The following is a 17951-nucleotide window of genomic DNA, read 5'->3' as shown; positions in this document are numbered from 1 at the left end:
TTTAGTAATCGACTGTTCTATTGATTATTTTGACAATTGATTAATATGATTAAAAAAAACTGTCACTGTTCTGCAGATTCTGCGTTTAACCACTTTTATACTATACTGGAAATACATTAATAGATGCAAATAAACTAAAATTAGTGTATTCATGATTAACTGCAGCAAAGAAAGCATCTGCAGCTAAAAAATGGTTCTAACATCAACATGTTACTGCTACTAGAACGTTTTCATCAGTATTAAGGAATAACTGACTTAAAAACTCCCATATTGTGCTGAGAGCTAGTTTTGTCTCATTTAAAGTGTAGTAAGATATTTGAAGAAGAAACTATACAAAAATATTTGGTAAGAGTTTGTGTTTTTGCAGTGTGGAAGCTGAATGGGCACATTCGGAGGCCCCCAAAGCCCGAACATGCCGCCTTTGCTCCAGCGCTCCAGTACGGAGGCAGCTGTCTTTAATATACGAGGTCGGCTCAGCCCATATTTATTCAGGTACAGACAGCAAAAGAGGTGTGGCCTTTCTTTCTTCTGGCAGCCAAGTGGAGCTCCTGCGGTTTTTTGGGGGGGGCAAAGGGACAAAAAAGACACAAGGGGAAAGATGCAGAAAAAACTGGCTCCAGTCAGTCCTGCGTTGACTGGACGTCCTGTGCAACAGACAGGCCCCAAAGGGCTGGGGGGCCACCAGGGAGGGGGAGCATGAGCTCAACGCTCCGGTCTCACTTGACGTCTGCGTCCAAGACAAATCACCAGTGGAGCTGCTGTCACAGTGGGGTTTGACCAAGACAAACAGCCGTGTTTTAAAATAAGTACTTGCCCCCTAGCAGCCCCTTCCACCTCATCTACATCCATATCTCCACCCAATGCGAGCGTTTTCCCTTCACAGGTCGCCGGCGTGCCGTTTGCATCGTCTGGTTAATATTTACAGTGTTGCGTTTGTTCCATTGCCTCTGAAATGGTGGAACTGCAGGAGGAAAATTTTTAGCATGACTGCATTTGACACAATAATACACCAGACTGAAAAAAACCACCATGTGCAGGTCAACATGCTCACTTATCTGTGTATCTGACAAAAAGGTCAAACCAAGCTGAATCAGAAGCTGCAGTGTGAGCAGAAATGTCAGCAGTATTTCTTGCTCTTACTTAACAGAACAATGCATCTTGGGACTTGTGGTTTGTCTGAACTAGCCTGTCCATGTCCCTGCCTGCTTCCTGCACCAAAGGGATTGGTGTTCCTCATTTATCTCTGTAGCCTGTAGTCCTTCCTCTCCACCAGTGGTCCTTCTGGACCCCCGAATTGCTGACAAGGGGCCCCTCTCCTCTTCCTCCCTACTTTGAGCTTTGGCACGCAGCAAAATTGCAAGATGTGTTTCATCTGCATATTGATTAGCCTGACCAAAAGAAGCAGTACCTCAGCACTTCTCTGAATACATCATGTAAATAAGGGTGAATTCACACCAGCCACGTTCAGTCTACTTCAACCAAACTCCAGTCCGTTTGTTTAGAGACTCTGGCTCGTTTGGGGAGGTGTGAATGCGTAATCAAACTTTGATGCGAATCAAAAACGTGAATTCTGGTCTACACAAAAATCTAGGTCTCAGTTTGGCTGAAGTGAACATTTGTTTCAAAACCAGGAAGTGGAATTCAGTGAAGGACATTCTGGGTAAAAACAACCAATACAAACACACAAAGCGAGAGCTAGTGAAAGAAATGGCTCATGGTGTTTACCAAAGAAAAATCCAACAACTTTTTTTAATTGAGCTCAAGCTTTCTCTGGAGGTTATTGTGTCATTTCCTTCCATATATTTTGGGTCAAACTGCAAAAACACAAAACCTTGCCAAGTATTTTTGGTCTGGTTTATACTGCAAATATCTCAGTACTCTTGAAATAAGACGAAACTACCTTACAAGCACTATTCAGCAAGCTATAGTTCCAGGATATTGTCAATAAGACATGTCAATAGTGTCTCGATGTTGATGAAAAAGTACTAGTTCCACTTGCAGATTATTTCACTTATAACAAGGGAAAAATATCTTATTTTAAGTGAAATAATCTGCAAGTGGAACTAGTACTATTTTAATCAATATTAAAGAATTATTTACTTAAGATAAGTCCATACAGTTTGCTGAAAAGTCACTTGTAAATTAGTTATGTCTTATTTCAAGTGTACTGAGATATTTCCACTAGAAACTAGACAAAAATACTTAGTAAGATTTTGTGTTTTTGCAGACATCTTGCTCAAATATTCACATCTGAAGTGAATCCTGTCAGAATGAAGCAGCGATCTGAGTCGGTGAGCGTGCCCAGAAACAACAAACCCCCGTTTTGTCTATGTCACCCAATAAAAGCTGCTCCCTCTCGGTGTGTGGGCAAACTGTAGTGCCAGGCAGTTGGACTGCAGACGACCGGGCGCTGGGCTGTCTGATGGATAGCGTACACTCAGAGAGACTGGACCAATGGCGTCCTGGATTGATTGGCCCAAAGGGGCTGTCGGGGAAAGCGTTTCCTGTGTGTGTTAATGGACCCTGCTACAGATGCACCGTGGCGGCTTGTGGCGGGGGTGATAGTTCTTATTCCCTCCCTTTCTACCGCCGCCACATGTTTCTCTCCATTTCTCTGTTAATCAGAGGAGAGTCACGTGAATGAAATGGACCAGACCTGACGAGCTGCACAGATCCCAGAAGATCTCCAAGATCAACAGATTTCACAATTTCACTGTTCATCAATAATATGCACTGCAAAAACACAAAATCTTACCAAGTATTTTTGGTCTATTTAGTAGTGAAAATATCTTAGTACACTTAAGACAAAACTAACTCATAAGTAACTTTTCAGAAAGATATAAGAGCTTGCATAAAGTCAATTATATTGATGAAAAAGTGACGATTACATTGGCAGATTATTCCACTTATAACAAGACATTTTTCCCATGTTTTAGGTGAAATAATCTGGCAACTGAACTAGAACTTTACCATCAATATTAACGATGAAAAAGTACTACAATTGATAATTCCTTCATCAATTTTAAGGAATTATATTGAAATGTTACTTGTACGTTAGGTTTTTTTTTTGTCTCCACATTCAGAACTTCATTGCAAAAACACAGAAGTATTTTTTGTCTAGTTTCTAGTGCAAATATTTATGTACACTTGAAATGGCAAAACTGACTTGCAAGTAACTTTTCAGAAAGATATAAGAACTTATTTTAACTAATTAATATTAATACTAAATAGAAATATTAAAGTACTAGTTCCACTAGCAAATTATTTCACCTATAACATACTTTTTCATCAATATTAAGAAATTATTTGCTGGAAACAAGCTCCTGTATCTTCCTAAAAAGTTGTGTATTAGTTAGTTTCATCTTATTTCAAGTGTACAGAGATATTTGCACTAGAAACTAGACAAAAATACTTGTAAAGATTTTGTATTTTTGCAATGCAGTGTGTTCCTTTGGTGATACGCAGTGTTGTTTTTGTTCCAATAGCGGATTCTATAAGAACTTTGTAGGTCATTTTATCAAATCATGAGTGTTTTGTTTGGGAGAAAATGTAATTTGGAACAGATGTTAATTAATTTTTAATCTGATTTCTTAGTCAAGATATATGGAAAACCATTTAAATTACATGTCCAGTTGTAGTTAGTTAGTTATTTAAGTATTTAGCTAAAGCCACAAGCAATGACAACCGGCAGTCAAATCTGCTTCACACTGGGATGCCACAAGGCTGTGTCTTCAGCTCACTGCTGTACTCCCTGTTCAGGAGAAGCTGAAACTCCTCTCAGTAATTTGTAGATGAGCAGATTGTCATGGGCATCACTCAGAAATATCAATTTCTTCCTCAAAGCATCAGTAAGACCAAAAACACTTTGCCAAATTCATACATTTAAGTTTAAGGCCTTATTAAAGGGGCAGTATTACATAAAATTGACTCTTTTGAGCTGAGTTTATATAAACTACTTTTCGGTGCAACGCTTCAAAGAACAATGTTAAAGGCTTAATGGAGGAGCGCCATTGTAATGACGTACTGCAAGCAAAGTGTCACAAAGAGCAGGAGCTTCTTAAAGAGACAGAGGCCCAAATTCAAGGAGTTTAATTGCAAAGAAAAAATTCTTTTAACTCATGTTTGATGTATACAGCAATTTTATAACTACTGAAAGTAACACAGTTGCATGATTGTGCTATAAAATGGAAGTAGTGCCTGGAAAACACATAATAGTGTCCTTTTAATATTTACATTATTATTTTTAACTCTGAACGTTGCATACTTCTTCCTTATGAGACCTTGAAGTGCAAATAACTCAAGTGTGTGTTTAAAAGGTGTGGTTCAATGCTCATCTTCAGCAGAATTTCCTTAGCAACTAGCCTGAAAATGAGCATGCTCTGTGCTTTAATAAGCTAAAAACAAATAGGGTGGTTTGCTCATGTAAAACTGTATATTGCTGTGTTTCCTTGTTGAAATTAGAGCAAAGGAAATTAGATTACTGCCTAGAGTTGTCTGGCTCTGGGCCAATTTTTGTTGGGTTAAAAGCTTTGCTTCTGTTTTTTTATTTAACTGACATTTTATACCATGTTAACTTTAAAATGTATTATCTTCCCACTTCATGTTAAAAAGAAAGTAACCCATTGTTTCTGTCAGATGAGGTGGAAATATGGTAATTTGACCATCTTTATTTAATTTGTTCATTAAGTTCTTGCAATGTATTAATGAGGAAAATTGTAAATAAAGTTTCATGAACCATCAGTTTGACGCATTGATTGTTTCTGGCTGGAGAGANTTAAAAACTTAGAAAAGAAATAAATAAAATCTGGTGTATTGGCCATGCAAAGATCTATGCTTTTGGGAGATGGTCAACATGTTTTTCTATAACCTTTAAAATCCAAAATAAAATTTTTGAACTCAATTAATTTGATTTCTAGAAGCAAATTTACAAGAGCTTTTGAAAAATTATAACTTTAAATTTTTGATGAATAGGGAATCTGTTGCCAATTTTAAAGAACCACAAATTTATTACGTTTTTCAGATTCTACATTAAGAAAAACAAAAAAAATTTATAATTTTTTTTTCTGTGATGTTAATTGTGGAAATGATGTACGGATGCAGCGATATGCTTCGCTGATAACGATATTTGACATTAATATTGCCGTTATGGTCGATAAACGATATTTACCGATTTTATACATTATATTTCTCTACCGTTTTGACACCATTGGGGAAAAAAAACAACCAAAAACAAACAGCAATAAGATGGAAATAAATATGGGCTGTTAATACTGGCAAATTTTTATTTTGTGGCCCAATACTGATATGCTAAAATAATGACTAATATTGGCTGATGCCGATGTTAGTACCGATATATCATTCATATATCTGAAATTATGTAAAAAAAAAAAAAAAAAAAAAAAAAAAAAACTTTCAATAATAATAGAAGAAAATAGATCCAAAAATTTATTTTAGAATCATTCAGTTGATGCAATTCAATGCAATAATTTAATAAAAGCCTGAAAAACTGCTAAACCTGCATTTGTTATTACATCTATATCTATAAACGTTCGTTGGATCTTTTTCATTTTTTAGAAAGAGTTATTAAGAGATCTTGTGAAAGGTTCAAAGAGCTGCAGGCTGCACACCCTTGATCCAAAATAATCTGCATTAACTAAATCGGATTTGGTCTCTGGATGTGCAACAAAACTGGGAAAAAAAAAAAAAGAGAGAGAGAGAGATTCATACCCAAATCTGCTCAGTTGCTCCAGGTCGGGTGGTGGGGGTCCATAGGTTTCAACCTGCAGGGGTTTGTATTGGTACAGAACCTCCTGTATTCTGGGCAAAGGCTGGAGAGAAACAGTTTGACCCTGAAAGGAAAAAAAGATTAAATTCAGCAGAAGTTTCTGATAATTACACTGGAAAGTGAGAATATTTAGTTCTTTCCAATGGAACAATGCTTCGGTGGTTTAGCAGTAATTAGCTGAGTGTTAGCATCTGAGCTACATTAACAGGAGCAACATGATCCAGTTTCCTGAAGCTGGATCAATCTGAATGCCTCCACCATTAGGGAAATGCTCAGCTCTTCTCATAAATGCTATCTGGATAAGCAAAACCAGGAACCAGGAGACCAAACTGCTGTAATTTGACTAGGACTGCAACTAACAATTATGTGAGTCACTGGTTATTTTGACGATTAGTTGATTAATCTGATTTAAAAAAAAAACAATAATAGCTTGATTAATCTGAGTTATGTAATATTAACATTTAAAATTTACAGATTAATTGCATGCATTGACAGTTCTATAAATTAATTTACGATTATTTTGACAACAGATTCATCATAATTAATCCGATTATTCGTTTCACCTCTAGATTTGAGTGAGGCTGCAATCACTCCCAATAATGTTGATCAGATATTAATTGGGAGGAATCTGTTCGATTTGGGGATGTGACCTTCCACACAGGCCTGTCACAATAATCAGTAAATCAATTAATCACATAATAAATTAAAACTAACTCAGATATTTCCATTGGCATGATTTATAGTTAATCAATTTTTCTCTCTCTTTCTACCAAAAAATGGATGACAAAAGTCTTCAGTTTGGTGTTTGAGCGTCAACTAGCCATTTTTTGAAGCACAATTTTGTTTACAGAGACTTCATAATTAACCTTATTTGTTGTTTTGTTTATGTTGGATATTTAAAATGTCTTCTAGCTTCAGTGTTAAATGTTCATTAGAATTTAAAGTTTAGTGATCTTTGAGAACGTGTTCTTGTATAATTACCGTAATATTACTTAAAAATCGTCTCAAAACAACAATATAATCGATTATCGCAATAACTTCTGGAACAATTTATCGTGGCGGGCCTACTTCCACCCAGTGTCAGAGTGCTGCGGTCGCTCAGCTTTACTGGAAACAAACCTGGGATTAAAAGAGATGCTGTTTAAACACGCAGAAACTACTTCAGAGTTCAGCAAAGGAACCGAGAGACAAAGAGGAGATAAAAAGATAAGAGAGAGAGAGCAAAGAAAAAAAGAAGTGGGGGGAGAATAAACAACAGAACACAGAGGGGAGCTGATGAAAACCAAACTAAACAAGTAACATGTGCCCCGCGGCCGCAGACTGCCCTGCCCTCCCGTCACACATGCTTTGGCTTATGAGAACACACACACACAGTCGGGTTTTCATATCTTGTGGGGACTTTACATTGACTTCACTTCGTTTTCTACCCCAAACCCTATCCCTAACCCTAAACATGACATACCTATTCCTAACCAAAACTCAATTCACACCTAAAGTTCTAAACCAAACCCCTAACCCAAAAACAACATTTCCCCTTATGGGGACCAAGAAAATGTCCCCACAAGCAGCAGTGGTCCCGACAACCTCACAATGTAGGGTCCCCACAAGGATACAAAAACCTGGTTCACACACACACACGGTAAAATAAAGCTAGCAAAACTGAGCTGGAGTTTCAAAGCGATGCACAATGATGAGGAAGAAGTAAAGTTAAGAACAGAACAACAAATAAGAGCAGAACAATGAGCCGCATTGTCCTGGTGAGCACAATACACTGACAGCATCTATTTAATTTACACCTGAATACACAAATTCATCTACTATCTGGTATTTTTAGCTATTAATTATGTGTTCTGAATAATTTAAAAGAGCTTGTGTTCGGAGTTGATAGCTGCCATTGGTGTATTATGTAAAAGTTTATCCATTTCCCAAAGTGGTGTCCATCATCATCCTCGCTTAAAAGAAATGTGTCTTTGCTAATGGGACGTTTTACAGGTAATTCATTCACACACCTTTTTTTTTTTCTCGGAATGACTTTCAGCTATTTTAACAGGACAAGTCTGCGCCTGTAGCTGTGAGCGGCAGCTTTTAGTTTGTGCAGGTGAGGTGGGAAGCGGGGGGGGGGGGGGGCTCAGGTAGTGACAGTGGCAACACGTTAGCAGAAAATGCGTGGGTTTTTTCCACTGAAGGAGTTTTTTTTTACCCGCATACCACAGCTTCATTATTCCGTTTCAGTTTGATTCTGTCACATAAATCATAAAATTTGGTTAAAGGTGGTTAAGCAAAACATATAGAGATGGATATCTTCATTCAGAAAACTAAAAAAAATGAATTTATTCAGCACAGAGTGATGCATTTAAGCATTTATTTCTGTTTATTTTGATCATCAGAGATTACAGTTAATGAAAACCTGAAATTTATTTTTTTTAGAAAACTTGAATATTACATAAGACCAATAAAAATAATTTTTTTCAATGCAGAGGTACTATGTTATGATGACATCAAAAACCTACAAAACCTTTGGAATGGAAAGTTGAGTGGAAGGAAAAACGTGGAAGCAAAACATCTTCGAATTCATGCAAAAGAAACCCTGCTACAGAGTTACTATATAGGTTAGATGATCTCACTTTTCAGAAGGCCATAATTTCTACAATAATATTTTTTTTTCTTTCACTGTGAGCCATTATCTTCAAAACTACCAGAAAAAAACAAAAACATTTGAAATACATCATGAATGTCTGTATGATATTGAGTTTCTGGATTACAGCAATTAATTTCCTTTTAAATTATATTCAAATATAATGCAATGTAAATTAATTCATAATTTAATGACTAATAATAGAACAGAAATGGGCAGAGTACCCCAAAAATTTACTTTTAAGTAAAAGTAGCACTACTTAAGTAAAAGTAAAAAGTAGCCATTCAAGAAATTACTCAAGAAAAAAAAAAAAGTAGTAAAAAAAAAGCCCAAGCAAGGACTAAGGACCAAACAAACAACCAACCAGTAAATAAAAAAATACATATTCAGATGGACCAAATATAAAGTAGAAATTTTGGTATTTTAAGGATGAAAATGACAATAATTCAAATAAGTAAAAAATAAAATCAGGTAAAATATTTGTTTCTTTCAATAAAAAACTTTTTTTTTTTAAAAACTTTAGCAAAAACTGTAGGTGTGTGTCTATGTCTGGTAAATTTTTGGTTAAAACATGTTTGTTTTTCATTCAGTGGACAGAAAATCCAGAAATTTTACTCAAGTAAAAGAAGAAATACTTCATAATAAAATTACTCAAGTAAAAAGTACAACATAGTAAAAATACTCCCAAAAGTATTTTTAAAAAATTCTTAAGTAAGTGTAATTGAGTAAAAGTAACTGGTTACTACCCAACTCTGTAATAGTTGGTAGCTGTAGGTATAATTCAGCTTAGGAATAATTAAGTATCTGGTGTTGACATGTTGGTATGAGGGGCCCCTGAATTAAAATCCGCTTGGGGCCCCAATAAAGGTTTGTGCCGGCCTTGTTCAGTAACTCAGATTTTCTAGTGACAAGGCCGAGATTTTCCTGATGCATTCCTCTCCTAGGTGACCTTGAAAACTGGCGCACGCGGGTACCGGGACATGACTCGTGTCTTTAAACATGGTGACACATAAAACAGACACAATTATTTGCGGTGAGGCTTTGATTGAAGACCCCAACCCTCTCATACAGCCCAAAAACCCAGACATGAGCTCTCAGAGGACTCCGCTCTAAATCATAAACTCATCACCTCCTATTAAAAGCCGGCATGAAAGTTGTTTTCAAAATGCTTTTGAGCAGGAAGGAGGGACGGACCCCCCAGCTCAATGGGACGGGGTTTCAGATCAACAGGACTCACAGCCAAACACAAACATCTGCTTTTATCGTCACCGGGGCCCGTCCGACTACATATACAGCTTTGTGTGCATTGTAAGTTTGTGTATGTAACTGGTTTTTACACTCTTATGACACCCGCGTGGCACCGAAGTGGGCCTCTGGGGGCCATCAATCCTAATAAAACCACAGGGAAGGATGATTTGAAGAAATCACTGCCGAGCCGGTGGGAGCAATTCTGCAGCCTCAGCATTTGTACCGCTAACTTAAAAATAAAGTTCCTGTGCTGAGATGATGCCTGAAATGGGCTATTAAAAGGTGAAATGAAGACGTTTCTTCCTGTGGTCTTTGGTAAAATTCACCCACTTGCAGTTTTTTTTTTTTCCTGTTTTTTTATATTGTTAATGTTTAAGAGCATCAGTTTTTATATTGGATAAAAATAACCAAAGTAAATATACAAGGCAGCTTTTAAATTGTAATTAATTTACTAATTATCAAAACCAAGCAGGGCACAGAGTATGTGAAAAATTAAACTACCACACCTACAGAAACAAATATAAATATTAAAGCACTTTTCAAGCATGTTCATGGTATGTTTTCAAACGTTTCCAACAACAAAAACAAAAACAGTTTCGATTCTCTGTTATATATTATTTATTATTGTTATTAATAATGTCTACAAAAGGGGCAAGGTAAACTAAATTATTTTTTTTTAATAATCTATAAAAAAATTGCCACATTTTCAGGCATTTGGCAAATAGAAATAGTTTTTCTAATTCTAATTAACCTACATCAAATATAATTTGGTCTAATTTAACTTCAGGCAGTGAGAAAACAATGTGAATGTGTGTTTTTATTATCTTTCAATATCTGGTTTCAACTTAAATAATGTTTTCTTCAATCAAGTGATAGATTGCTCTTTCAATGACTGTATACGGAAATTCAAACCTTGGAAACACAAGCATTTCAAGGATTTCAAGCACCAGTACAAACCCTGTTGATAGAACCCACCTGACAACACGAAGCAGAAGAAATAGGAGTTAAAAGAAACATTTTACGAGAGAAAGTCAAGAATAAATGAGAAACAAAATAATCTTCAATTCTACATATTTAACTGCTGCCAGAGCTGCAGAATCAAGAAATAATTTAAATAGAACCTACCTGACAACATGAAGTAAGATAAAACAAATAAAAAAACATCACATCGTCTCCTGATCTGAATAAATTGAAGACCAGAAATGGAGAAAAAAATGGAACATTGGAGAACGTTTGTGGGTTTGTTAGTCTACCGTCTACAACTCAAACAGGAAACTCAAAAAAAGAATTCAGAACATTTAAACCATTCTCTCAGTTAAGGTCAGAGTTCACGACTCAAAAATAAGTAATAGATATTAGACAAAAATCAACTTTTACACTCTAACATGAAAGAGTTGCAGAATTGAGCATCTGCAAACAGATGCTCAATTATTCAACTGTATATCTTCGAAAAGCAAATGTGGAGCCTCCTGCACAACCAACAAGAATGCAGAAAGTTTTTTCTGGAAGTTAAGTCAATAACAAAACACTTGTCGTTTGTTGCCACCATTGTACATACGGTGTCAAAACCTGCTGACCAAACATGCTGGAGCTGTGCTTGGGTTGCTAGGTGACAGGCTGGGGTTGCTAGGAAACAGTGAAGCGCGACTTGAGACTCAGGAGGTTTTTGAAACAGCTCATTGTCCAGACAAAAAAAAACATTAACTTAACAAAAAAACGTCAGGGTGTTTCTTTTTAATGTGTTTTTAGAAGCAGTTGAGACTCAAATGTAAATATGAAAACGTGCAAAATGTGAATTTTGCATAATAGGTCCCCGTTAATGTACTCAACAAAAAAAAAAAAGCAGAAACAAACAAGTGTCAGAGAGATTTTTTTCTCACAACATCACAGCCTTGGTATTTGCTCCTGATTCATCTGTTTGGAAATATTTAACAGAAGAACCAGTGAAGACAGTCCAAGTACCACCACTGGTGGGTTGAGCGAACACCCTGAACGGAAAGGAAGCATTGCAGAGGGATTGAAAATGATGCGCCTTGTTAGAAGCTGTGCTCACACTTTCCCAGCCCTCACTTCCTTGTTCTGCCCCAGAGCTGCCGGTGCTTCTGTGTGGATAAAGGGATTTGGGTTGCTCACTGGCACGCCGAGCAGCAAGTAGCAAGTGTAAAAACTGCTGGCTCCCTGTGTCTTACCAGTTTAAATATATCTCCCTGACCGGTGGCAGCTGCTCCGGCGCAAAGCCCCTAAAGCTGACAACTCCTTTTTCCGCCAAGCGGAGGCCGACCAGCTTGCAGGCTGGGTTTGAAGAGCCCCACTGAAGCCGGGCCGGGCCAGGATGTCACAGGGGGGTCGAGGTGCGAACGGACATGTGCTGATGCCAATCAGGGCTCCTGCACTGCAAAAACACAAAATCTTACCAACTATTTTTCTGTAGTTTCTAGTGCAAAGTGCTTAGTACACTTGAAATAAGACTAATCTAACTTTTCTCATGTTATAAGTACAATAATCTGCCAGTGGAAATGGTACTTTTTATGAATATTAAGAAATTACTGACTTTAAACTCATGCTGAAACCAACAATTATATTAGTAATCGATTGTTCTGACTATAAATTGGACATTCTGCAATGTTTTCATTTAACCACTCATTTTTTTAAAATATAATATTTGAAATCCATTAGTAGATACAAATAAGCTCATAATTTATGACATTTTACAGCCTAAAATGCAACATCAGCATTCCTTTAGTGAACGGTTGATCATTTGTAGCAAAGGATGAATCTGCAGCTAAAAATACTTCTAACATCAACATGTGAAAAGCTCAGTCCTTTCTGCTCATCTGCTGATTATCTTTTTAATTAATCAATTAATAATTGGATCAAAAAACTTGCTTAAAGACAAATCTTAAATGCAATGTATATATTTATTTTGGTTTAATTACTGATTTTATTATGTCATTCTTTCAACAAATGGCCTTTTTGAGTCTTTATACTGCAGTTAACGATTAATCAATTACTAAATTAGTTGATGTTTATTTCAATAATTGATTAATCACAATTAATCCGATTAATTGTTTCAACCTAACTTAAAACAAGCTCTTATAACTTGCTGAAAAGTTACTTGTAGGTTATTTTTACCTAATTTCAAGCATACAAAGATATTTGCACTACAACTTAGACCAAAAACACATGGTAAGATTTTGTGTTTTTGCAAACTCCCTTCTTAAAACCTCTTTGTTTTAATTAAAACAATGGAATGAAGATCTCTGTGTGTGTGTTTTTTCCTGTGGAGTGTGAACAGGGAAGGGAAAATAAAGTGCAAACGTCAGTGGGGGTTGCGGAGAGTATTCACCAACAACTCAGACAGAACAGGTTGGGCCAGTCTGCAGAGCGCAGCCTGCGTCGACAAGTGCATCTGCTGAGCAGAGGTCACGGTAGAGGACTCCACCAGGAGAGCAAACACACTCTCACCGTCTCCGTGTGTGTGTGACCGTGTTTTCAATGGCAGGCAAATTCCACAGTCCAAGTGTCCCATGAGTGGCCAGAGAGAGCCAGGGTTATTTCAGCCTGCCACACGGTGTTTAGGGATAAACTTTCCACCCACATTAGCTCATCCGTGCGTGTGTGTGGGTTGCTATTTGTTTATGTGCCTCCTGTTTCATTAGGTGCCCACGCCGGCCTCATCAGGTATGTCAGCTGCTTTGCTGCCTGTGGGCAGAGGGCCCGTGGGCCCCCGACGGAGCTGGAACCGGGGACCTTTCATCTGAGGTGGTGCTGAAAGCCACTCCAAGGTGGAAAGATTCCCCATCGGTCAGCTGCTTTCCGGAATGGGACACTGCAGCAGCTGAGAACAATCCCCCATCAGCACAAACACACGCGCCCAGATGATGAAGCGTTTACCTTCACTGGCACGGAAACAGACGTCTCAGACGCAGTTTGCATGGTTTTGACCTGTTATGCTTCCTTGAACAGGTTAGGATATGTCCGTGTTCATTAATTCTTTTTTGCACAACATTATTTTTAAATAATGAGATTTAAGTCAACCTGGCCAAGTACTTTTGGTCTAGTTTCTAGTGAAAAAACATCAGAGCACTTATATTAGACAAAACTAACTTATAAGTAACTTTTCAGCAACATATAGGAGCTTCAATATTAAGTCAATAATTCCTTAATATTGATGAAAAAGAATTAGTTCCACTAGCAGATTATTTCACTTATAACATGGGATAAATGTGTTGATGGAAGTTAAATAATCTGCCAGGGGAACTGGCACTAGTACAAAGCTCCTATGTCCTGCTGAAAAGTTACTTGGAAGTTAGTTTTGTCTTATTTCAAGTGTAGTTAGATAGTTTTAGGATGTCTTGTCACTTTAAATCCAAATAAGCTGCTGCTGGCCACATCCCCCAACTCAATGTTTACAGAGAAAATAGCTGCAAACAAATGCACAATTATGCAACTGTAAATTTTTGAAAAACAGAAGTGGAGCTTCCTGCACAACCAACAAGAATGTAGCAAGTGAACAGACAAAGTACAAAAACTTATCCAGTGTTTTTGGTCTGGCTTTTTGTGCAAATATCTCAGAACAAAACTAACTTCCAAGTACATCTGAAGCAAGATCTAAGAGATTGTTTAAGAAAAACATCCTTAATATTGATGAAGAAGTACTTGTTCTACAATCAACGAGCCTGTTTCAATTATAACAACACATTTTTCAATAATCTGCCAGTGGAACAAGCACATTTTCGTCAATATTAAGTAAAATAGGCTCCATTGTCTCCCTAAAAAGTTACTTGTAAGTGATTTTTTTATTTTTTTTATTTCTGGTGTACTAAGATATTTACACCAAAAACTAGACCCAATATACTTGGTAATATTTAGTATTTTTGCAGTGTAGTTTCAGTAAGGTAAGTCAACAACCAAACACTTGTTTTTTGCATACAGTGGTAGAAACAGCTGACTAAACATGCTGGAGCTCCGCTTGGGTTGCTCGGTAACGGTGCCCAGGATTGTGACTTAACGATTGGAAGGTTTTTGAAACAGCTCATTTTCCTAACACCAAAAAACATCAACCTATTAAAAACCATCTTGGTGTTTTTTTTAATCACGTTGGCTGTTTTTAGAAGCAGTTGAGACCCAAATGGAAGAATAAAAACATGCAAAATGTGAAATTTGCATAATAAGTCCCCTTTAAAATCTGTGCCTCTCTCTACGCAGGTGCCAAGTGAACTCTTCGGTGGCATGAAGAGTCTTGGCACCATGCTCGATCCCCTGTTAGACAACAACCAGCCTGTTTAAACAGCAAATCCTCCCACGCAGAGCAAGTCTTTTGATTTCAGAGGACTTCTATTTTAGAAAGACACTTTATTCTTCAAACGCTGTGTGCTCAGACGTCGGGGGAGGGGCACGGAGTGCATTTATCTGCATGCACCCGCACATGGACGTTTGTGTGTCTCCCGGTTCAATAGAGCAATCTACAAAGTGAGGGATTAGAGAAGGTTTCCAGACCATTCCTGAGGCAAGACCAGGCCCATCCCACCACACATCACACCTGGACTAATACAACTTTCCCCCCTGGATTGGCCAACTTCCTCTTCAGGCCATTCAAGTGTGACGTTAGCACTCGGTGGTTAGCCAGGAGTCCCCCTCACCAGTTGTAAGGAAACCCATCCAGCTCTTCCCTAATCAGGACTGGATTCAACATAAGGGCCTGCTTTAGACATTGTTTGGAAATGACTGCGATGCTGGGGAAGAACTGTCATCTTAAAGTTTCCCTTTAATGGCTCAAGTTCAGGTAGATTGGATGAAAAGTGACTGTGAACGTCAACCCTGCAAGTCTAAGTTTGGTCTAGTTTCTGGAGCAAATATCTTAGTTTAGTTGAAATAAGACAAATTAACCTTCAAACAAGATAATAGCTTGTTTAAGTAAATCATTCCTTAATATTGATTAAAAAAAAAGTACTAGTTTCATTGGCAGACTGTTTCATTTATAGTACGGGAAAATGTACTGTAAGTGAAATAATCTGCCAATGGAACTAGTACGTTTTTTAAAATCAATATTAGGGAACTATTTACAAAAACAAGGCCTTATATTTTGCTGAGAAGTTACTTGTAATTTAGTTTTGTCTTATTTCAAATGTACTAAGATATTTGCACTTGAAAATAGACCAAAAATGCTTGTAAAGATTTTGTGTTTTTGCAGTGAATTCTCAAGTATAGCCACATATTCTCAATTGGAATTATGTCAGTACTTTGACTAGGCCATTTTTATAGGTTTGCGTTACACCTGTAGTGTCCAATCAGGACTTCTATACTGCAAAAACACAAAACCTTACCAATAATTTTTGGTCTAGTTTCTAGTTCAAATACCTTAGTACACATGAAATAAAACAAAACTAACTTAAAAGTAACTTTTCAGCAAGATACAGGAGCTTGTTCAACCCAGCGATTCTTTAATATTAATGAAAAATGAAATGGTTGTTATAAGTGAAATAATCTGCCAGACTTTTTAACTTATAATATGGGAAAATGTCTTATGCCACTGACAGGTTATTTTAATTATAAACCATACTTTTTCATCATTATTAAGGAATTACTGACTTAAAACAAGTTCTTCTTCTGCATTTAAAAGAAATGTAACTGAAGTTTTGTTGTGTGTTTTGTGATTTTAAATATGTCACTAATTGCCTTCTAAGTTAATGGCTAAGATGTTTGGATAAGAGGAAGATATTAAAAGTTTATTTTACCCTTTCATTCATAATTTCTTTCAGTTGCTACATGAACTCTTCATATTTATTGAGTGAATATGAAATGAATTAAATTAAATTGCAGTAATACTACAGAGAATTTGCACAAATCTCTTTAAGTGATGAAATATCCACATATTTCAGATTTGCTTTTCCCAATTTCTTCCCAAAAACTCGCAGATACATGCATTCCAGCAATCTGCACAAACCCACAGCTCTTTGCTGAAAGCCTACCAAGTCAAACAAAAGTCATTCCTCTGGACTCTGAGGTGAAGGGAAATCCAAACCAACACTTTCCCCTGACTCACGTCTCTCGGTTCGACCGAGCAGATGCGTGGTGAGAGCTCTGTTCCACTAACAGCAGCTCAAACGACAAGATGAGGAGAAATTAAAGCAAGAAGCTGGGAAAGCGGCCAAAAGCAACACAATCGTGGTGCATTTCTCTCAGTCAGTGAGTTTAAATTCCTGCTTTATATTAAAAACTGTGACTTTCAGAGAACCACACTGAAACTCGGCATGAAGCAGTTGTCTTTAGAGAGAAGTGAAAGTTTACGTATAACAGAGCGTGTAAAAAAGCATTTTGAAGCCTTAGGTGAGTATGAAGCAGATATCTTTGCCATGCATCACTAAACTGTGAGAAGACAACCGTGTCTCATGAGGGCTGCAGTGGAGGGAGAGAGGATGATGACACAGCCTATCTCAGCCAGTTAAAATGAAAATAAATGACCGAAAACGTGAACGATAGCCAAGTATGAAGGTCTCTCCAGGCACCGTGTGCACAAACTGCGGTGCAGCTAAAGCCCGGAGCCCACATGCCCGGCCCTCGTGGGACCCACCGCTGCTACAGCAGGAATGTGATGATCCGAGCGAAGAGGCCCAATGCCCGTTCCCACACTGAGGGGAAGCAGCAGGCGACGACTAAAGTTCTCCGTTTCAGGCCCTACACTGCAAAAACACAAAATCCTACCAACTATTTTGGTCTAGTGTTAGTGAAAATATCTTACGACACTTCAAATATGGCAAAACTAATTTAAAAGTAACTTTTCATCAAGATACAGAAGCTTGTAGATAATGGCAGATAATCTGCCAGTGGAAGTTATTGACTTAAAAAAAGTTATTATAACTTACTGAAAAGTTGCTTGTAAATTAGTTTTGTCTAATTTGAAGTGGAATAAGATATTTGGACTAAAAATTAGACCAAAAATACTTAGGTTTTTTTTTTTGTTGCAAGTTATGAATTACCTAGAGCTGAATAATAAATCAGTAACAATATATAAACACAGGATCAATATCAATTGACAATATTCAATGGATAGAAGACTCACTGAACGGTGGTCCATTTTCACACAGCATGAAAGCTTTTAGTAGCTCAACCTCTCAAGGTCAGCTAAGCAAAGATGGTGGAACTGCTTTTAGTAGCTCAACCTCTCAAGGTCAGCTAAGCAAAGATGGTGGAACTAACTCACTCACTCTCTGGTTACCTAGCAACTAATTCACTCACTCTCTGGTTACCTAGCAACTAATTCACTCACTCTCTGGTTACCTA

General features: G+C 37.3%; 1 protein-coding gene across 1 annotated transcript in view; it reads right to left on the bottom strand.

The window, feature by feature from the left end:
- Positions 1–5627: 5627 nt before the first annotated feature.
- mnat1 (MNAT1 component of CDK activating kinase) overlaps positions 5628–17951 on the bottom strand; it is a gene marked incomplete at its 3' end in the record, with an annotated part of 27846 nt that continues 15522 nt past the window's right edge. Inside the window, exon 7 of the mRNA XM_007576208.2 lies at positions 5628–5849. Within this exon, the coding sequence (XP_007576270.1) occupies positions 5628–5849 (222 nt within the window). The remainder of the gene's footprint in view (positions 5850–17951) is intronic.

This window comes from Poecilia formosa, unplaced genomic scaffold, assembly GCF_000485575.1.
Source record: "Poecilia formosa unplaced genomic scaffold, Poecilia_formosa-5.1.2 Scaffold400, whole genome shotgun sequence".
In the NCBI taxonomy this organism is placed as follows: Eukaryota; Metazoa; Chordata; class Actinopteri; order Cyprinodontiformes; family Poeciliidae; genus Poecilia; species Poecilia formosa.
The sequence above is the reverse complement of the archived record's forward strand: the minus strand, read 5'-3'. Positions and strand labels throughout refer to the sequence as shown.